This window comes from Salvia splendens, chromosome 17 (genome assembly GCF_004379255.2).
Source record: "Salvia splendens isolate huo1 chromosome 17, SspV2, whole genome shotgun sequence".
Classification (NCBI taxonomy): domain Eukaryota; kingdom Viridiplantae; phylum Streptophyta; class Magnoliopsida; order Lamiales; family Lamiaceae; genus Salvia; species Salvia splendens.
In genome coordinates this window covers 3,735,412-3,762,835 of record NC_056048.1, presented here as the reverse complement: position 1 = coordinate 3,762,835, position 27,424 = coordinate 3,735,412, and the positions used below count along the sequence as shown (strand labels likewise).

The following is a 27,424-nucleotide window of genomic DNA, read 5'->3' as shown; positions in this document are numbered from 1 at the left end:
CCATTTTGCAAAAGATATTGGCTCCTTTTGCAAGTCTACAAAATGTAGGCAGCTCTTTAATAAGTTTTCATCGATAGGGGATGGGATTGTGTTTCCCTAGAAGCTAGAGGGGTTTGGCCGATATTTTCCAGTGTTTCGGGGCTCAACTGAATTTTAGTAGTACTAGAAAGTGACATACGTAAAAATAATTAAGTAGAACCTCGAGGGTTTTTTTAAAGTGATGGAAATATAGATGGACTAAATAGCAAAATTTTTTTTTTACCTCAAGTCCTAGAATGAGTGACACTGCAACAAAAATATGTACTCTCAATATAATGATTTTGTGACATTCATTTATTGCAATGGTTTGCGAATGCACTAAATTTGAGGTGTGTTTGTCTAGTGTTGAGTTTAATGCTCTAGGTTTTCATTAAATTCAACTCTTTTTTTGTCCCCCCTTTCATTTAGATTACGTTTCACTCTTACTTTAAAAAAATTCTAAGTATTTTGAGTTTCGGAGAAAGGAACCAAATTGAAGAATGTATTCAATGTTTTTGCTAATTTTTTTAGAGTGAACTACGTAAGTGGTACATGATCTTTCACTTTCGCACATAAATGATACCTGATTTTTATTTTATATCGTTTTTGATACCCCATGACAAAAATAACCCTAGGTACCAAACATGTGATTTTTTTTGCTCTGGAGGATATTTTTTGAAATTTCAATTGAATAGAACCAAATATGTGATTTTTTTCTTCCTTTCTTATTTCTTTTTTCTTCTTTAGTTTATTCTTCTTTCTTTTTTCTTCATTTTCTTCTTTATTTTTAGTATTTTATCTTCCTTTCTTCTTTCTTTTTTCTCCTTAGTTTATGTTTCCTCTTTTTTCTTTTCTCTTCTTTTCTCTTCTTTCTTTTCAGTGTTTTATACATACATCTAATTGAATTCATAATATAAATCAATAACTAAACACCTAATTAAATTAATTATTTAAAGTAATTAAATCAATTAAATATTTTTAATTAAATTATTTAATAAATGAATACCATTCACAATTTTAAAATTTGATTAAAACTATATTGATTAGTTAATTTAATATAAAACAATAGTTATTATTTATTAATTACTACTAGTTTTTACTATTATAACAATAATATTATTATAATAATTAAATATAATTATAACTATAATTATGATTAAGTATATTTAAATGATATTAAAAAATAAATTAATTATTAATTTATAACATCAAAATAATATTATTAATATTGATTAATAATAATAGTATAAAGAGTGAGGAGAATGAGAGAAGATATTATAATATCACTTTTAGTACTAGTTTTGTCAATGCCCAAAATACCCTTTATGACACAAATGGAAAAATGAATTTGTTTAGAGGGTATTTTGGGATGAAGATTGCATCAAGTACCAAAAATTTGATTTATAGGTACTAAAAATGATATAAAATAAATATCAGGTACCATTTATGTGCGAAAGTAAAAGATCAGGTATATTTATATAGTTCACTTTTTTTTATATGGAGTAATTGATAATATATTTAACTTTAGATATTCTCTTTTTGAACCCCCGACCATATTAATCCGTTAATTTAAATATTTTAGACGAATAGTCTTTCAAATTCTGTATAGTTGGATTCCTTTGTCATTCATTTATTCCCTTGCTTTTACGACTTACTCTAAAATAGAGAATCTCTTTAACGGTGAGATTCATTCATACTATTAATCTCATTAATTAAAGGGCCCATATATTATTTATATTACAGTTAAAATAAAGGAGTGATAATTAAATACTAGTAATAAAGTGACTGGTGACAAACAAAATCGTCGGTGGCGTAAAATTAATCAATTTCGGGCCACCACCATTTTTATCTTGTTCCGTTTAAAATTCAAATGTTGTTATTTCAAATTTACACTCCTCTAATTAAAAAATTAAAAAATAAAAAAATTTCCTTCTAATATTCAATATAGTATTTAGGAAAATTAATTTCTGCTTGAAGGTTTTGGAAATATAACTATCTTATTGATGTAGTCATATTACATGATACATCAGTTTCATCTGATCGAAGTATTTAAAGAAAATAATACTTTTATTATTATTATTATTATTTTGTTGCTATTATTATAATTATTATATTTGAATCAACGGGGCAACTGCAGTAATAAGGAGTAGCATATACGCTAGTGCATGAGATGTTTGCGAATGAATAATGCATATTTTTGTCAATCGAATAATTCGAATATAATAATTTTGTTTTTAGAATGTGATTATGCCGACATCTTCCCTTTCACAGTGTATAATTATTTTATGTAGTTCATGAAGCTATTAATAGCGCCATTAATATTGGATAAGAAGTAGTACTATAATTTTACTCTATATACAAATTTGGAAAATATCGATCTTCTTTATAATTTTCCATTTCATTTTTACGACCACCACCAATACCACAACTCCCAAGAAGATATTCAATGTCTCATCATGCTCCACTCCCAAAATGAATTATTTTAGTGGTATTTATATTAAAAAAAACTCTATTATTGTAATACATGTGTTTAAAGAAATTTGATTCGAAAATACTATTATATATATATATATATATATATATATCTTACTTTTGAAATACTCAACCCTAGTAGTAATATTTTTTTATCTATAAAAATGACAATAGAATTTGAAAAATACTTATATATCTTAATTTTATGACATAAATAAAACAAATACAGGGAATTATATTGGCCAGTGGTTCAGAGGTCTTAGTCGTATATATACATATTGATTGTGATGTGGGGTTAGCCCCTGATGGAGGTATCCCCAATCCCCATGATACTTGATTGATTTACCTTTTACAGTTATTTGTAAACAATCTATACTAAATTTCTTCTTTCTTAATTCTTAATGATCAAAATGACATTATTTCAATTTCATCTTAACTTGATTGCCGTGTCAGATTTAATTTGGGAAAATTTCCAATTTTCGTAAAATTCGAACACATCAAAGTCCGGAGACCATTTAGTCAATAGTCATGGTGTGTAAATTAGCTTTTAGTTACATTGAATTTTAAAAATAGCCACATCTTAAATACTAATTTGAATCAATAATATTCATTGAATTTATTAATCTAGTACTAGCATTTATGTAGCAATTATGTAATACTAATTGGAATCAATAATATTTATTGAATTTATTAATCTGGTACTAACATTTATATAGCAATATTTGTAATCAATTAAATAAAAAAGTATAATAGTTTATTCAAACTATATAGTTATGGTATATCCAAAAATTACTTCTTCTTTTCATAATCAAATGCATATCTTTCTTGTGCTAATATGGACATATACATAATACTATTGGTACGTGACATGTACAATACTGTTATCGATTATTTTTTAGGATAGATAATTCATCTATTTTAGAGTTATATCTACAATATACTTATCATGTTTTATTTATTTATAGTACTCACTCCGTCTTTAAAAAATTGATAAACTTGTAAATGACAAGAGTTTTATCTTTCATTTAGATAAGAACACAATCATTTTTTAACAATGCTTTTCTTGATTTTCTATTTGTGGTGTTTGAATTGATGGTATGTTATCTATAGTTCTTGATAATACATGTTTGGTTTGTTATTTAAAGCTACATTATAGTAGGAAATTCCAAAACTATCCTCCGACTTTTTCTATATTTCCAAGACTGAGGGCTATATTAGTAATTCTAGGTAATCTAAGATTGAAATTGTGTTGCACATATTATTATCACTGAATTTTTCATGATAATAAAAAAGTCATTTTCAGCCTTAATTCAATGGGCCACACAAAAAATTTAACTAACAAATCAAACACAAGATAGGGCTATTAAATGCACTCTAAACGTGTCTATCTACCAATTCAAACAAACATGTACAATTGGTAAATAAGAAAGAAATGAAAAAAATTAAAGAGAGAAGGAAAAAGGTAGTGGGTGTTGGTGGATTATGTGGTCCACATTTTAAATGATGTATAAGATTATTATTTGTTGAAAACTTTCCATATTTACACTTGATCTAATTTTAGAGGACAATCCAAAATGATAAAACTAGTCTATGAAGATTGATGGAGTGTTAATATGTCAGTGACTCAATAATATTAGCTCAAAATTTTCTTATACTCCCTCTATTTTCCGGTAATGGAGGTGCTTCTTTTTGACACGCGATTTAAGAAATAAAATTGTGTAAGTGAGTTATGCAAAGTAAAAATAAAATAGGAAATGAAAAAGGCAGAGAGACGAAGAGAAAATACATTAAAAGAGAGTAAAGTAAGTGAGAAGAAATGTGTTGACTTTTACTAAAAAGTGAAATGACTCTACTACTATGGAACACACTAAAATGGCAAAATGCCTCCATTTTTGTTTGGAAGGAGGAGAGTAATTATTTTTGTTAAGTATTTATCAATATGGAAGCGAGGGAGTAACTATCTATCAATATAGGAATGTGAAATGATAAAACTCATATTTATACAACTGTTAGAAGTTAGAACATGAATATAGCATGTGCAAAGATGAACGGAAGTCTATCAATATTAACACAACGTTCATTGAATATCTCAGTAAAACACTACACACGCAAACCTATGAACATGCAAAAAAGGCAAAGCCTATAAATATTGTTATGTTATGCCCCTTCATCAAAAAGTGCCCATATTTAGGCTATAGTGGCATGTAATAATATCTTGAAAAAATCAGTCGATATTTTCTACAAATGTCAAAACAGAGCATAATAAGCATTCATAACCAACAAAGAAAAGTCCAACTCTCTCTATCTCTATCACACCACTTGCTTAGTCACTCACACTCTCACTCTCACTCTCTACATTTATTAAAGAAGCAACACACAGAAGCATAATGCAAGCAACCATAATGCCTTCCACCACCGGAGCTCTCTTCATCCTCACACTCCTCTACCTCTCCTCACTCTCCGCCTCCGCAGAAAATGAAGGCCTCTCCATGAACTTCTACAGAGACTCCTGCCCTCAAGCCGAAGACATCATCAAGGAGCAAGTCCAGCTCCTCTACAAGCGCCACAAAAACACCGCCTTCTCCTGGCTCAGGAACATCTTCCATGACTGCTTCGTCGAGGTAATTAGCAGCTTCTATTTCTACACTAGAATTGTATCAATTGTTTTTATTTATTTATTTTGATATTCACAGTCGTGTGATGCGTCGCTGCTGCTGGACTCAACGAGGAGGGTGATGTCGGAGAAGGAAGCAGACAGGAGCTTCGGGATGAGGAATTTCAGGTACATCGAGAACATCAAAGAAGCTCTGGAAAGAGAGTGCCCTGGCGTCGTCTCCTGCGCTGATATTCTCGTGCTCTCCGCCAGAGATGGCATTGTCTCTGTGAGTCCTCTGTTTTTCCAATTTTGTCAATTTTTGTGCCCTAATTTTGAAAAAAAAACTTGTCTTTTCCCTCAAATCCAGAATTTGCTTTTTTTCAGTAGCGTGTCAATAAATCTAGCGATGATAGTCACTATACATTTTTTCGCAATTGTATTGTTGGTGAGGCTGAAAACGACGCCGTTTTCAGGTGGGAGGGCCCCACATTCCGTTGAAGACAGGAAGGAGAGATGGGAGAAGGAGCAGGGCGGACATACTAGAGCAGCATCTCCCTGACCACAACGAGAGCATGAGCGTCGTCCTCGACCGGTTCGCCAACATCGGGATCGACACGGCCGGGGTGGTGGCGCTGCTCGGGTCCCACAGCGTGGGGCGCACGCACTGCGTGAAGCTCGTGCACCGCCTCTACCCGGAGGTGGACCCTGCGCTCAACCCGGGGCACGTGGAGCACATGCTGTACAAGTGCCCCGACCCGATCCCGGACCCCAAGGCCGTGCAGTACGTGAGGAACGACCGGGGGACGCCCATGAAGCTCGACAACAACTACTACAGGAACATCCTCGACAACAAGGGCCTGCTCATCGTCGACCACCAGCTCGCGACCGACAAGAGGACCAAGCCCTACGTCAAGAAGATGGCGAAGAGCCAGGAATATTTCTTCCGGGAGTTCGCCAGAGCCATCACCGTTCTCTCCGAGAACAACCCGCTCACCGGGACCAAGGGCGAGATCCGCAAGCAGTGCAACCTTGCAAACAAGCTTCACTGACTAATCTAAATCTGTGTGTGTGTGTGATCAGATGTTTGGCAAGAATAAGGATGGTGGCATGGCATGTTTGGTTATGTGTGTGTTGATTGAAGAAGTTCTCTCTTTGCACCGATGTGGGATATTTGTATGTTACGTTTGCCAGCAGTGTATGTAAGGAATCAGAGGCGATGGTGTGTGATGGTGTTTATTAAGTTATATGCTAGCTTGTTCAAGTATAAATTAACAAGATTCATACATAAACATCTAATTAATTAAATATAGTGAGGCATGAAAAGAAAAGTACTATTGAGAAAAATCCAAAGCCATAAGAAGAAAATTCAAAGAGGGGGGACCCCTCTAAAAAGGGTTTATATAGATTGTTGCTTTGTGGGGGATTGTGTCATAGATTAATGGTGGTAGGGTAATAACATTATCAAAAAAGTTCAAAACTTATGTAAGAATGTAGAAGGCATGGACCATGATAACGCCATCACAATGATGTTTTACTTTATTTTTTTCAATTTTCAGTGTAATTACATAGTAAAACCACAAGGCTTTACACCATACAAAAACTTATGCAGCTAGAAATGAAGGCTTCACAAATATTCCCAAGTGAATAATAATACTTCAACCGCGAACATCTGGTGAAAAAGCACGAGTCGTGACTTCATCCTCTAAAAGAGCTTTCCCGGTTGTTGTGTTCCGCTTCTCATCATTACACAGAACTCCTCGTAGTTGATCCTCCCATCCTAACAAGTGAAACCTCATAAGTTCCTATGTTCATTCACGAACGCAGCAAAACATGGTTAACGCCTAAGTTGAGGTCGACTTACATTATCTGTGTCCACCTCTGAAATTATTTCCTTGATGCTGCCCTCATCCCCCATACCATACTCCTTCATAGCAGTTTCCAGTTCATCTCTTGTGATGTAACTGCAATCAATTCAAGTAATGCATTACATGGTCTCCTTTCCCTTTCAGTCACATGCAGAGACGGGCAATCAAGTATTCTCGGTAAAAAAGCTCTATCCAGACAATACAGATACGGGGCTTACCCGCTGCCATCCCTATCAAAGTACTGAAATGCGCTGAAAAGATGCTCATCCCTCTCCAGCTTATGTCTGTGCATTGTAGCAGTTATAAATTCTTCATAGTCGATGGTCCCGTTTCCATCTACATCAGCCTGTATTGAGATAAGATTAGTTTTGGGTGGTGGCAAAGCTAATAAAGCTGACTCAGCTTTCCCCACATGAAAGTGTGATACTCACAGCTTCCATGAGTTGTTTTACTTCGAATTCTGACAATTTTGACCCAAGCCTCGCCAATCCAGATTTCAATTCTTCGTAAGTGATTGAGCCGCTATTGTCAGTGTCTATATTCTTGAAAGTAGCTTTAAGACCTTTGATTTCTTCTGTGGATAAACTTTGTGCTATGACCTGCAAAAATTTAAAATGCATCAGTATAGTGATTGGTAAATAGAATTTCTCGCGTAAGAAATTTTTTATCGTTCCCCTAATTATACATGTGATCAAAGTTCTTGCCATTCAGTACTGCTATGTTTATGTCAAAATGAACATACAATGAAAAGTTTACCTTTAACGCAAGTTTCTTGAGCTTATTCATTGCCCTAAACTGTTTCATTCTGGAGAGAACTGCACTATCGATCCGCTTGTCTGAAGCTTGTCCCTTAATCCACGGGTGCTCTTTAAGAAACAAGAACAAAATACTGTCAAGCTTAGTTACAAAATAATAAGAACACATATGCACAATTAGGAGCTCGTTGCTAATAACAGAAAAACTGATTGGTCACTGTGCATCTATGCCCTCAATGGTTGCATAGAAAATATTCCGAAATGGAGAATATGAAAACTGATCTACCAAGAACTTATTAACATATCGAGTGCTCTGTATTTCATATAGTTCTTGATGTCCACCCGCCTATTTCTCGAGTTTCTCACCCAACAACTACAGAAACCATTTTCTTCAACATGTTTATTCCCTCAAAGGAAAGAACAGAAACAGAAATTCCAGTTGCAATATTGCAGATTGTAATCATTGTCTTTATCTAGACAATTGTGAAATAACACAAAATAAAAAGGCAATAAGCAGATAAGATGTAAGTATAGAGACACAAACTGCAGCTATGGAAGAAACAAGAGAGCATATTACCTAGAACTTCTGATGATGTGATTCTCTTTTTCGGATCCTTTGTTAGCATTTTACGAACAAGGTCTTTCCCGCTGTTTGATATGGAAGGCCATGGCTGGCTGACAAAATCAACTTCTTCTTTCAGTATTGCGTCGAATATGCCCTTTTCAGTTTCTACACAAAATTTCGACAAATCAATTAGAGGAAATTTGGTATCAGAAACATTGTCACCTTGCAACAAAAGAGGTTGGTCTTACCAGCCCAAAAAGGAGGCACGCCACTGAGGAGGATGTACAAAATAACACCTGCACTCCATACATCCATTTCCTTTCCATAACTTCGCTTCAACACTTCAGGAGCGACGTAGTATGCACTACCAACTATATTCCGATACACCTTTCCTGGAATAAATTGATGAAATGAAGTCAATTACTGATTCACAGTACCAAATAAAGACTTTCAGGATGAATGTCCAGAAGGACTTTAACAGAGAAACATGCATGACAGTGGCATCACACTAAGCAGAAAAACTGGTAATGAACTTCTAATAATTATAGCTATGATGCTTCCTTCACAACGATAAAGACCATCAAAACTCAAAGCCATTCAAGAGACTGGCATATAATTAATATGCTAAACAACAACCAGGGCGACTTAAATATTGAAAAGAAACAACCACATCCAAGAGAAAGGATTTATTTTCCCACAACAAAAATGTGGAATGAAACGATAGAGGCAAAAAAGATAGCACCTTACTTCTGCAAAATACCTCGTCTCCTCGTACAACCCTCCCACCACATTTTTAGGAACCCTGATTACAGATACTGTTCAAATTTCTAATGAAACGGTACAAGTGTATCCCATTAACTTAAACTGGGAAATTAAAGAACTGTTTAAGCCTAACCAAAAGAATGTAAACTAGGCCGCTCGTTTCTATAAAAATCTTAAAGAGCATATGCACAGTATGGTGCCCTATAGTGTTCTATCAATCTTGAAATCCTAGAGAGCAAAGGCATGGTAGGACCAAAAGGTCCCGGTCTTCCAGAACGACATATTATCACTCAATCAAACAAGTCAAATGACAAGCTGCGGGGAACTAGCCTAAACATTAACATTCAAAAGCATAGTAAAATAATTCATTTTAACACACTTGGAGAGAGCACAGGCAGTTAGCATAGCAAGTTTAAATCTCCTCTCAAGGAACGAACACAGCAATTAATTGAGATTAATAGGAACACAACAATAATGAAACAGTTGCCAAACTACCAAAATTGATTTCTAAGCAGAAATAGCAGAAGGAAAAGAGCATGACTATTAACTAACCTTCTTCAATGAAGACAGAGAGGCCAAAATCAGTAGCTTTGAGCATAGCCTTCTCCTCCTTACTCGAAAGCAAGAAATTCTCGGGCTTGAGATCCCTATGCATCACCCCCATAAAATGGCAGTGGTCCACCACATTCACAATCTGGCGGCAGAGATCAGAGGCATCCTTCTCCGAGTAATGCCCCTTGGCAATGATCCTGTCGAAGAGCTCCCCGCCGCCGCAGAGCTCCATGACGAGATGCACCGAGTGGCGATCCTCGTAGGCACCCCTGAACTCCACAATGTTGGGCTGGCCGCTCAAATGCTGCATGATGTGGACCTCCCTCTTCATATCCTCCCTGTCGCTCCTGCTCACCAGCTTCCTCTTCAAGATCGACTTGCACGCGTACTGCCGCCCAGTCGCCGCGTCCGTGCACGCGTAGGTCACCCCGAATTGGCCCTTCCCCAATTCCTTCCCGATCGAGTACTTCGACTTCAAGTCCTCGAACGGCTTCCCCAGTATGTTGTTCGGCTCCAATTTCTGATTCGGAGTGTGGGGAGCTGGAATTGGGGGAGGCGGCGGTTGCTGAGCTTGCGGCGGCGGGTGGTGGCGCCGCCTCTCGGGGATGGCGCGGTTTTCGAATTGGGCGGGGAAATCGGTTGGTGGTTTTTGGTAATTGGTCGCTTTTTCTGGTGTGTAGCTGTTCAAATCTCGGCTGTGGTGATCCTTCTTGCTAAAACAGCCGCCCATTTTTGTTGATTTTTCTCTTTATCTCTAAATTATGAACACGAAATCATTTAAAAAGATTGAATCTTGGAGGTGAAGAGAGGTTGTTCTGTGAAATCACGAGTGGGAATGGCTGTGATTGGGAATGGGATAGAAGGAAACGGAATTTGAAAGAGAAAGGGAGCATGCAATTGAGTGAGAACTGAGAATGATGTGAAGCAGAAGAAGATCAGTGGCTGCTGATTTATGGTCAGCAAAATAAACGTGTTTACTTTGACTGATTTTCACACGTTTTTACTTTTCTGTTTTTAGGAATAGAATTGATAAAGATATCTCTAGACGACTGGATTTACTATTCAATTGCTATTGGATTTCGTTGCAATAATTGGGATGATGTGCTTAGTCTTGATTGGATTTTAATTATAAATAACATCTCTTACTTAGTACGAGTATACTAGAGCACTAAAGTGATGAAAGTTATTTATTTCAAGAAAAGCCTAATAAAACTAGAAGAAAATATGAATACATATTTAGAAAATGTTCACCTTCTAATCCAATGGGGTTGGGTTTGGACTTCTTGTTGTATATGCGAACACATTTTTCCTTTATATGGACCAGTTAGTCCACTTACCAATCTAATCGAATCTTGATTACAAGTCCTGTCCACCTAGGCATCCTCACCTCGTGATTAATCACAAAAAATAAACCTATCTTATCATGGTCCTTTAAGGGTTATACCACACAAGTAACATTTGCCATTCCAAGCTTTATAGCATCCACAATGGAGGATGTCCCACCGGACGTCGGACCGGCGTGCCGGACATCCACGCGGGACGTCTACCATTAGGTGAGGGAGGAGCGGACGCAGACGTCGGCTGCGGACACCGCATATTCGCGGCTTTCCGGGACGTCCGTCGTGACATCCGCCATTGCGGTACCACGACGGACGTCCCGATTTTTTTATTTTTTTTGTGGATGTCCTTGGAGATGTCTGTCATTGTGTAGTGAGATGTCCTTATGACGTGACAGTGCAGTGAGATATCTTTATGACGTGACAAGAGGTGTTTTTAGGAAGTTCGTCTGGATATCCGCCGGGACATCCGCACCACTGTTGATGTTAAGAGACCTTAGGTTTCACATCACAACCTTTTTGCGATAGGTAGTTCATTTTCTCTTTGTGTCGTGAATACTAATTTATTTCTACATAAAGCTGGATAAGCAATTCTTTAGTGATGGCGCGATCACCATTTATCTTATGATGCAAAATATTTGTACTCTTTTATTCAAAATAAATTGGAAAATAAAATACACAATGAAAATATTTCTTCACATAAAAATTACTACATAATACTAGTACTAAGTTACATACGTACAAACAACTCAAAGCTTAATAAAAACTTATAGACAAACATTCTATATTACATCTGCAACACGTTTAATGCATGTCTAGAAATAAAAATGCATAAATTACAAGAACATGAATATTATTATTGGCATCATTAATTTTAAAATTATTTTAAATCCAAGATCAATTTCTTAGTATTTTTTAGGAATTCCAAAATCAAAATTTTATAGTCACATCACTTTGGTGGGCTAAAATATAATTCAAGAAATAGAGGAAATTAAAATAAAGTGTTGAATATTGTTTGGGATCCTCAATGTTAGTGATCATATAACGAAGCCTAAACTATTATTCTAAATTATGTAAATTCTTAAAACATACTCTTTCGTTCCTGAATAAAATCTAAATTCTCGAGAGATAAAACGACAAAAAATATAATCTTGAGAAGTGAAGTAACATTGCCGTTCATATTTCTGGCGGCAATCTGTATATAATTACTACTAAGGTATAATCGATTCAACCCAAGTGTCTCTAACGCCATGGATTCTACTTCTGAAATTGGTAATTTGATCAGAAAACCTTTTCTGTTTCACTTTCTTCGGTTGCAGCTGTGTGTGTGTGGGGCTTCGAGAATTCATTTTACAGTTGATAAAAAATTAAAATTGCAGGTGCTTCGATTGTCGAGGCTTGTGCTAGTGGAAACCTCAACCAGCTTAAGGGTGAATCCATTTTTCTTGTCATTTCTTCCCCCTTTTCATGATTTTTTAGAATGTCTGATTTTGATAGTTGTATTTTCATTGTGGGGTCGTAGAAATTAGAAAAAAAGTTGGCAATGACTGGGAATTCAGCAAAATATGCTATCAATGTACTGACTTTTCCACTGGCTGGAGTGTCTTGCACCACGCGGTTGGAATTGGGCATTTTGAGATGTGCAAATTCTTGATCAAGAACGTCCAAGTTTTTACTGATCCTTTAACTTACAAGAGTACTCTCTCTCTCTCTCTCTCTCTCTCTCTCTCGTTTCTTCTTGCAATATTTATGTTATTTTGAACAAATTTGGGAGTGCCTATGTGATTCTTGATGAATTGTTTGCATCAGTTGATACTCCTATAGCAATAGCTGCCAAAACGGGACATGTCTGCATTGTGAAGTTTCTCATCCGACATGGTGCTAGATTTAATCTTCAAAATATCGAGGGATTCACTCCCTTGCACTATGCAATTCTAAATGGTTAGTGGTTTTGTAGTTGTAATGAATACTGTGAATTTTAGACTTTGCTAATGTGTAGTGTTATATGCTCTAATTGACTGGTTTTTTTGTTTCAGGTAATATGGAGCTTTTGGAATTGCTGTTGAACAACCGTGTTTGGTTACACCCAGATTCTGTAAACGGAACGCCTTTACAAATCGCCGCTTCTCTTGGAAATGCTGAGGCTGTCAAGTCTCTCTTGTCTCGTGGCACAGATGTGGGAAAGCTCAACCTTCTGTTGCCCTGTTTGTTGATGATAGTCTTGTTTAAGTCATTGCTTGTTTTGCCATTGCGTTATTTGCACAGTTTTCGTTTCTTGTTGTAACTTTGACTGATTTCATAAGAGTTTGATTTGTTTAGCATGTCAAGTTTGGTACTTATTAACTTATGATATAATCCCTTTGCTGCTTTCCATTTTGCAGCCAGATCTTTTTTGTACTGTTGGGAAATCCCCACTTGTACTCGCAGTCAAGTCTCGCTCGTTTGAATGCATGAAATTGCTGCTTGAGGTATGCTTGGTGAAATGGAAATACCTGTGTTGTCTAATGGAAATCTCTCATGTTTCTTTAGCTATGTTTCTCAGTTATATGTATCTGATCATGGTTTAAGTTCTTTCTCCTTGCAGGCTAAAGCGAACCCAAATCTGTATTTCAACATGTCAAGTCCTTTGTCAGCTGCTGCAATTGATCGCGACACAAAATTTCTCAAGTCTTTGCTTGCAGCTAAAGCAGATCCGAATTTATTGAAAGAAGTTAATTTCTATGTTTCCCTTTCTTTACTGAGCCATTCTTCATCTTGTAGGATATAACTTTGCTGCATTTGTTTCCTTATGTTTCAATTTGTTTCAGGATATCTTTAAACCTATCGAGGAGGCTGCTATGGTGCGTAATCGTGCAGCTGTGGAGATTTTGTTACCAGTAACTAAACGGCTTGCACATTATCCAAATTGGACTGTCGATGGCATAATCGAACACATTAAGTCTGAAGAATTTATGGCAATGGTCTGAAACTTTGATCTTCAATTAAATTTACAACCTTCCTCTCTCTCTCTCTCTCTCTCTCATCACATATCTTGCAGGGCAAAGAGAAAATTCAATGGCTCTTGGCTGAACTAGACCACAGAGGGATGCAACTCGCTAGCAATAAGGATTTTCACTCTGCAATCGCACAATATAGAGTGGTAAACTTTTTTCTTCTTCTCAGTGATCGACCATCTCGTCCTTGGCCATGTGTATTAAGTAGTACTAATATGTGCGATGCGTAGGTTTCTAATCTTGTTCCATATGACACGATGTGGATATCAAAGATAAGTATGTTGGATGCACGGTTGGATATACGCTTTCATGCTATGCTAGGTGCTCAGAGATGCCTTAGGCTCATGCCAGAACTCCCCATCCGAAGAGAGATTGATGCTGCAGCTAATGTGATATTCAAGGTAGTGTAAAATTAAAGTGATGATTTAACTGACTCCCATATGAATTCATCATCTAACAGTTGATGATTGTGTTTTTTTGTGAAGAAATTCCTTATGGCAAGCCTTGCCTTCTCCTTGGATCCTTACAACAATGATAAAGGCCATTTATTTAGGTAACTACACAAATTCTAATATTTGTTTTACCTTTTTTGTTACTACAATTTTTGTAACTTAGTGTTTTGGGTTTTTGGTGGCAGAGTTGCTTTGTTTAATTACTTTGTTTGGTTCACTCAGATGAGCAGTCCAGATGAGATTTTGAGTTTGAGCTGATGTTTAACAGAGAGAGAATATTGGATTGGATCAAACCACACTATACCATTTTCATCTCAATTTTCAATGAAATCATATCAATTCATGTGATGATGAAGTTGTCTTCTCCCTTCTTTCTCTTTTTTCTCATATTTATTGATATCATTTGTTGGCTAAATCAGAGGCTCAAGATGTAGTACTCCTATGATTTATGGACTTGATTGCGGGTTTTAAACAATTGCAATGTAACATTTTTAATAAATAGGTGACTTTTGAAGAAAAATAATACTAGTAAAATGTGAAATGTGAAAATTGATTATTAATAAATGGTCTCCAAAATTTAAATAAGTGAGCATTAGGTAGGGGTGGGAATACGGTATCTGTGGTTACCCGACCCGAAAAAATCGGGTACTCAAACCCGAAAATCATCTAAATGTCTATCCAAAACCCGACCCAATATATTTTCGGGTAATCCAATACCCGCCCTGGGTATCCATATCCGACGTATCGGGTACCCAAATATCCGACTCTTTACATGTGTTAATAACTAATAAAAAAATTTAAATTTTATTATGTTAACATAAATAGAGAAATATTTAAATTGACTAATATCATTAATGTTGCATTTATTTTGTAGTATAAAACTATAAAAAATGGGTTACTTTTATTTTAAAGTATATGATTATATTTATGGGGATTGGTTATGCAATATGTAAGTAAAATAATAAAAGTTATGCATTTAATTAAACGGTAGAAGCAACCAATAATATAATTCAAAAGTCAAAATAATTAACTAAAATATAAAAACCACATGAGTTGGTTATGCAATACGTAAAATTTGAGAGTTTGGTGAAGCCGTGACCTAGAGTAAGAGAGATTGACTTATTTATATAAGTTTAGAGAAAGTTAACCTAATATATTTTAATTAGTAAATAAATTAGCCTAGATCTTGAAGCCTAAAATGGCTAAACATAATTTAAAAAATGCTTTAAATAATAAATTGGATATCCAGGTAATATCCGATACCCATTCGGGTTACCAAATACCAGATTTATCTTAAATTTCAATATCCAATCCCATACCCAATCCCATAAAATTGGATATTGGGTATCCAATAATACCCGGTGGATATCGGGTCGGGTACGGGTAAACCCAATACCCGATGTTCATATTCCCACCCCTAGTGAGCATAGCCGATAAAGTTTGACCCAATTTTCTAAACTGAAAAACTAATACTCCCTTCGTTAACTATCAAATGGCTCGATTTAACACGACTCGAATTTCAAAAAGTATAAAGGAAAACGGATGAAAAAAGTTAATGAAAAGTGAGTCTTACTTTAATATAGTACTATTTGAGTTTTATAATAAAATATAAATGAGATAAAATTAATAGAATATTAAGTACATTTACTAATTATATATAAAGCAAATAAGACAATTATTTATAGCCGGACGGAAATGGTAATTTAGAATAATTAGTGGCGGAAGGAGAGACTAGTAGCTATTTAGAATAAAAGCAACAATACATATTTTACTACTGTACAAATAACATGTACTTCATATGTACAAATACTACTACAGTACTACTACTATTTTATTCTAAATAAATTTAAAAATAAAATATAACATGATAAAAATATTTATTCTCATATAACTATGAAATAAGATTACGTATAAGCAATTCGAAGCAAACTGTTATCTACCTAACATTATAATTCAATGAACAATCTTTCCACTTATGTGGATCTATCTAGACTAAATAAATCAAGACTTATCGAAAGACTATAATTTCCTACATCTAAAGTCTAAACCATATTTAATAGCATAAATTAAATAAATCTATGCATAAATCTCTAAATATCAGACAATGACTTGCGCTTCTCTCTATACAGAAATCTTAACAAAAACTCTCATTTTCTAACTTAATCCCACAAATGTTATTGAATATTGATTGAGAATACTTACATGAATATCGAATATTGTTACTTGAATATCGAATATTGTTGGTGTTATTAAATTCATAGTAATATTTCAAAATCCAAGATCAGTTTATTATACTCCCTCCGTGTCTCATAGAAATAGATTTCTTTTTCGTCCATCCCATGAAAATAGTCCATATACATTTATGAAAATCTTTTCTCCTTCTCTTTTACTTTATCGTTTATGAGTCTCACTATTTACGGTATTATGTCAATTAATTTTTCTCTCTCTTACTTAATTATGCATTAAAACTCTACTCACTTTCAATTAGTCTATTTCTATCGGACAGATGGGTATCAAGGAGAGCCAGAATCAAAATTTCTTGTCCAAGACATGGTGTGCTAAAATATAATAATTCAAGAAACAGAGGAAATTAAAATAAAGTGTTGAAAAAAATTGATTGGATCGTCTATGTTAGCCATATACTCCAACGTTGATGACTTGATTGGATCTTTTATTCATAAACCAATGTGAGCACCCGCACCCAAAATTTTCGGAACAAAATCAAATTTCTTGAGAGGCATAACGAAAGTAACGAGAAAAGTTAAAATTTTGATAAGTAGCAATGCCGTGCGATGGCAATGCCAATCTGTATATAGGTAAACAGGAATCAAGTGTATCTCACAACTCGAGCGCCATGGGTTCTACTTCTGATATTGGTATCTTGATTACAAAACCTTTTCTTGTAAACTTCATATCATATGTTTTCGTGTTGATGCATTCAAGATTTCATTTTTAAGTTTGTAAAAATGGCAGGTGCATCGGTTATCGAGGCTGGTGCTAGTGGAAACCTCAGCAAGCTTAAGGGTGAAGTCATTTTCTTGTTATTTCTTAACCCTTTTCTTGATTTCTGATTCTGATACTTTTATTTTGGCAGCAATTAGAAAAAAAGTTGGTGATGAATGGGAATTCCGCAAAATATGCGATCAATGTAGTGACTTCTCCACTGGCTGGAGTGTCTTGCATCACGCGGTTGAAATCGGACATTTTGAGATTTGTAAATTCTTGATCAAGAACGTCCAAGTTTCTGTTGATCCCTTCACTTACAAGAGTTCTCTCTCTTTTCTTCTTGCAATATTTATGCTATTTTGAATAAATTTGGGAGTGCCTATGTGATTCTTGATGAATTGTTTGTAAAACTGCATCAGTGGATACTCCACTAACACAATCTGCCAAAGGGGGACATGTCAAAATTGTGGAGTTTCTCATTGAACATGGTGCTGGCATTAATCTTGCAAATGTTGAGGGATTCACTCCCTTGAGCTATGCAATTCTTAAAGGTTTGGTAGTTGTAATGTTGTGAAAGACTTTGCTAATAATACTGTTGTTATGCTCTAATTGACTGGTTTTGTTTCAGGTAATATGGAGCTTATGGAGTTGTTGCTGAGAAACCGTGCTTACGTAGACGCACAGTGTGTAGATGGAACGCCTTTACAAATTGCTGTTTCTCGTGGAGATGTTGAGGCTGTCAAGTTTCTCTTGTCTCATGGCGCAAACGTGGGCAAGCACAACCTTCTGTTGCACTGTTTTTCGATGATAATCTTGTTTAAATCATCGTTTGCTTTTCCATGGCGTTATTAGGACAGTTTTTGTTTACCATGTCAAGTTTACTACTTTGCCAATCACACTGCTATGATCTTGTGATTTGCTGTGTTAACTAATGATATAATCTTATGAGATTAATCCATTTGCTGCTTCCCAATTTGCAGCCAGATTATTTTTATGTAGTTGCGGACTGCCCTCTTGGAATCGCAGTCAAGTCTCGCTCATTTGAATGCCTGAAATTGCTGCTCAAGGTATGTTTGGTCACTTTGGTGGATTGGAAATACCTGTGTTGTCTAATATTCTGTTACGGATTGACGTCTTTTGAGATTGAGGGATATACTTCAACGTCCGTTATCATCGTGATAATGACTGTTTGCTAGATAAATTATGATGATTTACTCAAATGGAAATGTTCATGTTTCTTTAGCTATGCTCCCTCAATTCTAGGTATCTGATGCCTTTTTCAGTATCTGAATTGCTTTTTTATGGTTTAAATACTCTCTCCTTGCAGGCTAATGCGAACCCGAGTGTCTATTTCAACGGGTTTAGTCCTTTGTCAGCTGCTGCGAGAGATGATGACACAAAATTTCTTACATCTTTGCTTGCAGCTAAAGCAGATCCAAATTTAACAGAAGAAGTTAATTTCTTGTTTCCCTTTCTTTACTGTGCTATTATTCGTCCCTTTAACCTTATTGTGTTGATAACGACGACTTTCAGGATATCTTTAAACCTATCGAGGAGGCTGCTATGTTGCGTAACCGTGTAGCTATGGAGATTTTGCTTCCAGTGACTAAACGGCTTGCATATCATCCAAATTGGACTATCGATGGCATAATCGAACACATTCAGTCTGATGAATTTATGGCAATGGTCTGAAACTTTACATTAATCGAAGTACATCTCAGCATCACTTTGATCTTCAATTGAACGTACAACCTCATCGTTTCTTGCAGGGCGCGTTCAAAGTGCAAATGCTCTTGAGTAAACTAGACACCAGAGGGATGCAATGCGCGTGGAATAAGGATTTATACTCTGCAATGGTACAATATAAAACGGTAAAACCTTTTCTTCTTCCAAGTGAGTGAATCATCTTGTCCTTGCCCATGTGTATGGAGTAGTAATACATGCGATGATGCGTAGGCTACTAATTTTCGTCCATGTAACACGACATGGCTGTCAAAGCTAAGCATGTGGGAAGCGCGCTTGGATTTGAAGATTCCTGCTTTGTTAGGTGCTCAGAAATGCATTAGACTCATGCCAGACCTCCCCATCCCGGTTCGAGGAGAAATTGATGATGCAGCTAATGTAATATTCATGGTATAAAAATATAAAATGGAGTACTTAAAAGTTGATGAATTCATCATCTAACAATTGATGATTTTATTTTATTTTATTTTTGTGAAGAGATTCCTCATGGCAGCCCTTGCCTTCTCCTTGGATCCTTACAACAACGAAATCGGCTTTCAATTTAGGTAACTACACAAACTCTGACCTTTTTTTGTTACCAAAATATATAATTTATGTAACTTAGTGTTTTTGTTTTTGGTTTTTGGTGGCAGAGTTTGTTTGTTTGATTACTTTGTTTGGTTGATTCAGATGAGCAGCTCGGACGAGATCTTGAGTATTATCTGATGTTTAACATAGATAATATTGGATCATATTCTGTTGTCACTTATATACATCGATTCATACAGTGTTATTATATTACATCATTTCTCGGCTACATGTGGCAAGTATGTTGTATCGTTAGGCACTGCTCTCGTTTAGTCCACATCGCTAAAGTACATAACGTAGAGGAAAATGAAAAAAAAAAACTGTGAATCACTCGGAAATGGTGTGTAAAGAAGGCGCCCAGGGATGGCGACTTTGTTGAACGGTGTTGGTGAAGAGGCGGTCCACGGGAAGGTCGTGGAGGCGAGCAGTAGCGAGGAGTTTCTCCAACTCTGTCTTGGTAACCTTGATCTTCACCATTGATGGCAAAGAGGCATCTTCCTCAGGCTTAGCCCATTCATTTTCCCACTCATCAAGAGATGCCCATGATTCACGTTTGCAACAGTTTCCCATCTCTCTTCTCAGCTGCCTCTCTATGCATACATATATATGACCTATATAAATGTATGCCTGCACTTTTTTCCTTTTTATATGTAACAACAAGTGTGAACACTTTGGTAGATGGCATAACTTCATTCCATGAGAATTTGACTAAGTTGTAGTAGTATTTTCTTATTATTTAGTACTAGTAGTATTTGTTTATAACTTATCGTTTCAATAAAAATTCAGTGGTCTGAACATATTGTCGCAGGGTGCGTCCAGTCAACCATAATTATAGAAATATTCCCTTTTTTTTTGTTTCTGTAATTGTAATTGATTGAACATATCATATGGCAATATATGTCTGGACCATTGAATTTTTATTCAGTTTTGAGGGTTTTTTGTTTCCTTAATACCATTGCTTCATTCAAGATATTTCATGCAAAGCGATTGAATCGGTGGAAATTAGAAGGAAAAAAATTGGAATAAGATTTGTAATGACCAAGAAAACTAGATGGTGATGTGCTTCTAGATTTTGGAATTTTTATTAGAAAATTGAAATGGAAGATATTATTTTTCTGGAGATATTTGTGATACAGCTTAACTCTCCAAGATTAGTGCTGAAAATTCTCTGTTGCGAATGAATTTTAGTAACCGTGTGTAAAAGAAAGATCAACAACTTTGTCTCAGCAAAGGTCTATGTCGTTAACGTTTACACTTGCGATAAAGAAATCTGTCAACGTTTTTGTCCATTCAATAATTAGATTTTATTTTAATTATACAATTAGTCATTTTCATTCATTTATTTGTGAATTAATTTAATTAAAAATATAACCAAGATTAAAAAATATAAGAAATGATTAAATAGGCGGGGCTTATTAATTGTACACAATTTCTCTCGGAATTGATTTTCTCCCAAATCATTTTCATTCATATCTAAAATCTTTTTTAATGCTGTCAATATATATTATAGGAACAAACAATTTTAATTTAGCAACTTTTATGTAAAAATTAGTTTTTTAAAGTTGACGATGAAGGAATAAATCGCACAAATATAATCATAAATTTTAAATTTTTTGTGTATGGCATTATTGGCATATGCAATGAACGAGATATGAATCAGCATTCGTTAGTTGATTCTTTTGATTCAATGTAAACTTAAATTGATCAAATAATCCACTTGTACTTCTTTATGTATTTCCATTTTTCTGCTTGTAATATCTTTAAGTTAACTTTTAAAGAAACTTTATCAAATAAAATTGATATAAATAGATCTTTCTATTTTTCCAACCAAAAACTCACATTCATTAACCGGCGAAGTGGTTGAATTTAATATAATTTGAACTGAGCCTTCAATATAATTTAGTCATACCGAATCAAAAAATAGTAGTATTCCATAAAAATATTTCATATACCATAACATTAAAAAGGAAAATAAAAACGTAACAGTAAATCATTAAGCGAAATGATTAACTAACAAATTTAACCACTGTGATTTTTAAAATGGCTGATAGTTATTTTATTTCATGACCCTATCTTCCACTATATTTAGAAGAAAAAATATCCCCAATTATCGTTTTTCTTCGAATGTCCATGACTTTCAACGTTTTCCATAAAAAAAAATAAAATGTCCCAAGATACAAAATTTGGTGAAGGAATTGTGATTCATCCGCCACGACGTCGTTTTAACCAAAGAAAAAAAAAACTTCGGAGTAGTATTTTGTGTCTCTAACCTTAGAAAATGTCCCTTCATTTTGTTTTTTCTTTAAAATTTGAGATACTTTTTTTCTTTATCAGTATTTTTTTTATCACTCACTCGATCCCTTATTAGGATTTGAGTGAACTGAACAAAAGAGCCCTAACTTTTCGCGGTGTAACAGCAGAGACCCCTAACATTTAAAAATCCCACCACAGGGATCTAACAAAATATATAATCACAAATGAAATTTTTTCGGACCATAATACCCTCAGCCCCTAAAAGGGCATTCTCGTCAAACACGGGCTGACGCTGCCCCTACCATGCAGTCTGCTTCATGTACCGGCACACTTACACTTGATGTGACTTATTAACTTGTTTCTTTAATTTTTAATTCTTTTTCCCAATAATTACCTTCAGACTATTCAATCATTCCATCCACATGGCCCCACCACACCGAGCCATTATCTCTTTCCGTCAAATATATGTAAATAAATTTTTCTAAAAGTTGTTTACATTTTTTTATCGTTAACTAGTAAAATGATTTATTTTATTCAAAATTGTAAATACTGATGAAATTTGACGCTTATTATTTCATCTCTTTAAAAATGCTAATTGATTCAATGGAATCTCATATACGATGATTATACTAGCTGTTTTTTTATCACACGAATTCTTCTTTACACTAGAATAAAATATCATGTAGAAATCATTGTTTTTACTAAAATTAACTTGACTTATCATTTCTTACTAATATAAATATTCATTATTGACATGCATGTTGGATAGTTTCTTTACATATAGAAGAATATTTTTTTTATGATGTTACTTCTTTTATAATAGTACTAATGTATTTTTATACATTACAGTAACACTTAATTTTTGCTAATTACACCTATTCCATGTTTAAAAAAACTAAGTGGAGTAGTATAAAGTATATTATAATAATAGAATTATTATTATAAAAAAAATACTCCATCATTCAACATAAAAACAAATAGTTTCATATTACTCCACTTTACGTACTAAAATATAGGGACTGGAGTAGTATTTCTGTAAATATGAACAAAACAAATTAGTTTAGTAGTTAATGAAAGGAAGGAATGAATGAAAGGAATGAAATCATTAGAGAGGGAAAGATGAAAGAAAATAGAGAATGGAAAGATGAAAGAAAATATTGAATGGAAAAATAGACTCTGATTTTTGACATCTCTTACACAGCAGTGTGCAGAATAATGCAGGTTTGGTTGGTAAAGTTACTGAATTGCCCTTAAGCTCATTTGGGCATTTTCGTCCGAAAAATGGCAAAATATACAAGGTTTGTGATTATATATTCTGTTAGATCCATGTGGTGGGATTTTTAAATGTTAGCGGCCGCTGCTGTTACACCACGAAAAGTTTGGACCCTTTTGTGCAGTTCACTCTTAGGATTTAGGATTCCTGAATTTTCATTTGAGTCCATCCGCAATTAGAAATCTTGATTTATTTTTACTATAAATAGTAAATAAGCCTAATTTTCTGGTAACGCATTCCACTCACATTTTATTTAAAAAACTAAAAATAAATCTCATACTCTGCTATCTTTTTTCGCCCACTTTTCTTTACGCATTGTAAATTCGACCGGGACTTCTAATATCTAACAAAAAGAATAATAAATAAACAAAAAATTTAAAAATTATGTCACATTGGGCTCGAATCAGTGATGATAACGACCTCCTTTTTAATATAGCCATAAATAGAAGTTGTATAAAAATGGTGGAAGGGAGCCTAGATGGAGCATGAAATTGAGTGCACATAGTGACAATCCACAACCCAACACACATCCTCTGCTTAGTGTCACCTCCCAAATTCCTCACACTCACACTCACACTCACACTCACACTTACACTTGTTGGATCTGTTACACCAACTCCCAAATCCACGTGTACACCACTGATTGTGATGGTTCCAGATGCGCGGATTCCTCGCCCCAATAGAAGCCCCGCCGCCACTCCTCCGCAGCATCGAAACCGCCCGCTCTCCGCCAGGAACCTCGCCGCCTCGCTGTGGCGCTCCACTGCTGCCGGCGGCACCGCCTCTTTTGATCGCCTCTGTTTTCAGGTGATCGATCCTCTGTATTTCATTGCTCTGTTTCACCATAACTTTTAATCTTTTTCTTTTCCCGAATTGAGTTTCAAATTTCAAAAAATTGGAAAATTTGACACAATTCTCATTAATTGATGGAATTTGGGAGGAAATAATAGTGTGTAAAAGTTGGTCTAGGATCTGCCTGTAGCAGTGAGCTTTGAATGATCGCTTTTGTTTATTCTTCCAAATTAAATTGATCAAATTTCATGTTGTGGTTGTATTTTTATCTGTCACGTTTGTGATTCAGTGGTTTTTACTGTGCAATTTCAGTTTCCGACTCACAATTTGGAAGGAGCTACGAAATGGGATTGCTGTGACTATTTAAAATCTCGAAAACATGTAAATGAAGTCGAAACGGGGATGAAATATCGAATGAGGAAGATGGAAGCGATCGAGAACATGGCCGATGGTGTTAGAGCCGAGAGGAGGATTTGTAAAGATATAAAGAAGATGAACGCATCTCTGCTCCGCGACATTGGTGATGTTAAGTCATCAGCAATGAAGCTCCTCCGGAATCTCCAGAAGGAGAGGAAGGCGCGAGAGGAGTTAGAGGGCGCGTGCTATGGTCTAGCAAGAGAGATCGAAGCAAGAAGAGCGGAAACATTGGCATTGAGGGAACAACAACAAAGGGTTAGATTGGAAGTTGAAAAAGAGAGGCGAGTGAGGCAAATGGCTGAGGTTTGGAGGGAGGAGCAAGCGCAGATGAAGTTAGCCGAGGCGAACTTTATACTAGAGGATAGGTATGCCGAGGTAAACGGCCTCATTGCTGAGCTCAAAGCATTCTTGACAAGTTCAAATTCAAACTCAAATGCAGAAATTCTAAGGGAGGTTTTTGGCCTTGTGATGACCAAAGGTGCTAAGGCGTTTCCTGAATCAAACAACGCGTTTGCAGCTAGCAAGGATGCGCGAACAAGTGAAGCTGGAACGAGGAGTGGCGGTCATGGTGAGGGATCGATGAATAAAGGCTCAAACACTAGTCAAATTTGCTCAGCAAAGGCTAGAGGCTCATCAAGGGTGATCAATGGGTGTTCGGCTAGGAGGAATCCGCACATCGTTCGATCTATGAAGGGGCATATTGAGTGGCCGAGGCGTGGCTCGGGAAGCCAAGTTGGAGAGCCAGAAAATGGTGCTGAGGCACAAGGCTTAGAAGTTTGATCATATTTACTTAGATCACACTATATACATACTTTGCTCTTTACTTGTTAGAGTTGAGACATTTTGTCCTTGACTATTTTGCATGATAAATGGGCCCCTTTTACCTCAAGTTTCCCATAATGAAATTATAGAATGTTGATATATGCCTGTGTGTGTGTGAGAGAGAGAGAGAGAACTGTCCTTTACAAGCATCCAATGTAGGATGTTTGATTGAATCATCATCATTGTGTGAGAGAGAGAGAAAGAGAGAACTGTCCTTTACAAGCATCCAATGTAGGATGTTTGATTGAATCATCATCATCATTCCATGTTGTTTCTTGTGCACCAATTTTTTTATACTCAACCAACTACTACTATAATTTGTTGAGATTTTTTTCTTTTTTCTTTTGGATGATATGACATAGGTAGAATTCGATTTTTGGGATATTTGTTTTGAGACTTGAGATTGAGGGTCTTAACAACAACTGGATTAGAATTTCCATGGGTGTTGAAATGAAAGCCCAATTGTGAATGGGTGAAAGCCCATCTGGTTTAGTAAAGCCTATTTATATACCAGTAATGATGTGATATTATTATGAGTCGATTTTGTCTCAAAGTATTTACTTGAAAATATTTCACCATTTAGTACTCATCGTTTATTTTTTGGAATAAATTGTCCCATAAAAAATCCATGGTGGGCGGCGGAACATCTACATGCCAGTCGAAATTACACGTCGATATTTCGATAGCTAAATAAATGATATTAACTAAACAACGAGACATTTTAGGGTAAACGCCCAAAGAATAAGACAAAATATTACCCGTATTATAAAGTGGAAGAGTAAGAAGTTTGGAGGCACTTATTATTACATTGACAATTGAGACAGCCATTCATACAAGAGTCATGCAAAGCTCAATGGCAATAGATAATGATCTGGAAAGGCTTATTGTTCAACATGACAACTGATGGGAGGCCAATGCTACTTGCACTTATAAAGTTATTAGATGTATCGAGAGAGAGATCTTGTAAAGTTGCTTCGAATCGTTACATCAACATGCTAGTAAAAGGCAACACCCTTTTAATTATATATGAGAATTCAACCATCAATAGTTGGGTTGGATTGGATAGGAACACATTTCTAATCAAGACCAGCCCTAATGGAAGGGCCCTCAAATTTGAAAAGCATCCATTTTTATTTTGTTTAATATAACAAAGTTTATTACCTATAGCCCAATAGTCATTACCTATTTGAGAAAAATATCTCTTCCACAACAGTAATGGCTATCACTGATTTGGTTGAATCCGTGATGGTTTTTCAGTAGGTGATCTTGATTGATTATCATTAATAAGTAATTGTGAATATAATATGTTGACTAGAAAATATGCATCTTGAAGTATAAACAATTAAAAAAAACATTGATGAGGTGATTACAATTCACACAAATTTCTACTAAGTTTCAAGAAACAAGAAAATTTGGTGCACGCATTTAACCAGATAGGTTCGTCCAGACGTCTAGTTCCTATAGAATCTATCGCTAAAATCCCCTTAGAGGGGGATAAGTCTAAGCGACTCGAAAAGGTTTTTTCATGATAAAATTGCAAAATTTTAGTCCCACATGAAAATTGTGAATAATTGAATGTGATACTGAGTAAAGAATGTCCATCTTTCTACGGAAGAGGATGTATTGGACTCGTAATTCAAAAGAAAGATGTATGCACCTTTATTCACAGCATTGGCAACATAATTAATTATGGGTTTAAGTATCATTATAAACATTAATTGTATAATGCATGAAAGACCAACCCTTCAAGAAATGATAAATGACACAATTTGCCAAATATTACTTTAATCATTAGCATGATAATTATATACTTTGATTGTAGAAAGGATGATATTAATTAATCAATTCTTGATTGTCACTAAAATGACGACAGATTTGATTGGTTATGGTTTAGCCAAGAAAATGACCTAATAAAGCATAGATTATCAAGCATTTAATCATTGAGGTACAAGGGACCTAGCATTAATGAAAACGTAGAAAAACCCCACTTAGTGTTGAAAGAGCCACTACTCTCACTTCATGTGGGGAAGACAAATAGTAAATTTATAATAATATTGTTTCGAATATTTTTCTGTGAATATGGCCTTCATTAAATAAATTTGCAGAAATTGGCGTTGAATGACATGGAGTTTGAAAAAATCTTAATATAAGTCCACAAAGTTTTGCACAATTTTTTTTGTGATATGTCAAGTAAAATAATTTCCCATACTCATATCACAAGCATATTCCCATAAGACTGGAAAG

General features: G+C 35.2%; 5 protein-coding genes across 9 annotated transcripts; 4 read left to right on the top strand and 1 right to left on the bottom strand.

Moving 5' to 3' along the window:
- The first annotated feature begins 4,783 nt into the window (after positions 1 to 4,783).
- LOC121773295 (peroxidase 42-like) lies at positions 4,784 to 6,330 on the top strand. Its single transcript, XM_042170126.1, has 3 exons — positions 4,784 to 5,111; positions 5,184 to 5,372; positions 5,560 to 6,330. Exons 1-3 carry the CDS (start codon positions 4,878 to 4,880, stop codon positions 6,133 to 6,135), a joined length of 999 nt encoding a protein of 332 aa, XP_042026060.1. The 5' UTR covers positions 4,784 to 4,877; the 3' UTR covers positions 6,136 to 6,330.
- Positions 6,331 to 6,596: 266 nt separating this feature from the next.
- LOC121773294 (calcium-dependent protein kinase 2-like) lies at positions 6,597 to 10,524 on the bottom strand. Its single transcript, XM_042170125.1, has 8 exons — positions 9,586 to 10,524; positions 8,520 to 8,663; positions 8,284 to 8,436; positions 7,708 to 7,817; positions 7,383 to 7,550; positions 7,170 to 7,297; positions 6,948 to 7,047; positions 6,597 to 6,863 (listed from the first exon to the last, which is right to left on the bottom strand). Exons 1-8 carry the CDS (start codon positions 10,313 to 10,315, stop codon positions 6,789 to 6,791), a joined length of 1,608 nt encoding a protein of 535 aa, XP_042026059.1. The 5' UTR covers positions 10,316 to 10,524; the 3' UTR covers positions 6,597 to 6,788.
- Positions 10,525 to 12,029: 1,505 nt separating this feature from the next.
- On the top strand, positions 12,030 to 14,887 carry LOC121773343 (ankyrin-1-like). Of its 2 annotated transcripts, none has more exons than XM_042170171.1 (12): positions 12,030 to 12,194; positions 12,302 to 12,352; positions 12,445 to 12,618; positions 12,732 to 12,863; positions 12,959 to 13,098; positions 13,304 to 13,390; positions 13,507 to 13,632; positions 13,730 to 13,882; positions 13,960 to 14,061; positions 14,146 to 14,316; positions 14,401 to 14,468; positions 14,590 to 14,887. In XM_042170171.1, exons 1-12 carry the CDS (start codon positions 12,173 to 12,175, stop codon positions 14,591 to 14,593), a joined length of 1,230 nt encoding a protein of 409 aa, XP_042026105.1. In that variant the 5' UTR covers positions 12,030 to 12,172; the 3' UTR covers positions 14,594 to 14,887. The 2 variants fall into 2 exon arrangements, with proteins under 2 accessions (XP_042026105.1, XP_042026104.1); XM_042170170.1 differs by having other exon boundaries at positions 12,031 to 12,194; positions 14,553 to 14,887.
- Positions 14,888 to 17,021: 2,134 nt separating this feature from the next.
- Positions 17,022 to 19,954, top strand: LOC121773842 (ankyrin-1-like). Of its 2 annotated transcripts, none has more exons than XM_042170759.1 (12): positions 17,022 to 17,243; positions 17,341 to 17,391; positions 17,462 to 17,635; positions 17,733 to 17,864; positions 17,942 to 18,081; positions 18,294 to 18,380; positions 18,641 to 18,766; positions 18,847 to 18,999; positions 19,083 to 19,184; positions 19,270 to 19,434; positions 19,534 to 19,601; positions 19,689 to 19,954. In XM_042170759.1, the coding sequence occupies exons 1-12, from the start codon at positions 17,150 to 17,152 to the stop codon at positions 19,759 to 19,761; spliced, it is 1,365 nt and encodes a 454-aa protein (XP_042026693.1). In that variant the 5' UTR covers positions 17,022 to 17,149; the 3' UTR covers positions 19,762 to 19,954. The 2 variants fall into 2 exon arrangements, with proteins under 2 accessions (XP_042026693.1, XP_042026692.1); XM_042170758.1 differs by having other exon boundaries at positions 19,270 to 19,446.
- Positions 19,955 to 23,617: 3,663 nt separating this feature from the next.
- Positions 23,618 to 25,281, top strand: LOC121775568 (protein BRANCHLESS TRICHOME-like). 3 transcript variants are annotated; one of them, XM_042172655.1, is made up of 3 exons: positions 23,618 to 23,956; positions 24,254 to 24,723; positions 24,837 to 25,281. In XM_042172655.1, the coding sequence occupies exons 1-3, from the start codon at positions 23,798 to 23,800 to the stop codon at positions 24,841 to 24,843; spliced, it is 636 nt and encodes a 211-aa protein (XP_042028589.1). In that variant the 5' UTR covers positions 23,618 to 23,797; the 3' UTR covers positions 24,844 to 25,281. The 3 variants fall into 3 exon arrangements, with proteins under 3 accessions (XP_042028589.1, XP_042028587.1, XP_042028586.1); XM_042172653.1 differs by having other exon boundaries at positions 24,254 to 24,733; XM_042172652.1 differs by having other exon boundaries at positions 24,254 to 25,281.
- The last annotated feature ends 2,143 nt before the right edge of the window (positions 25,282 to 27,424 follow it).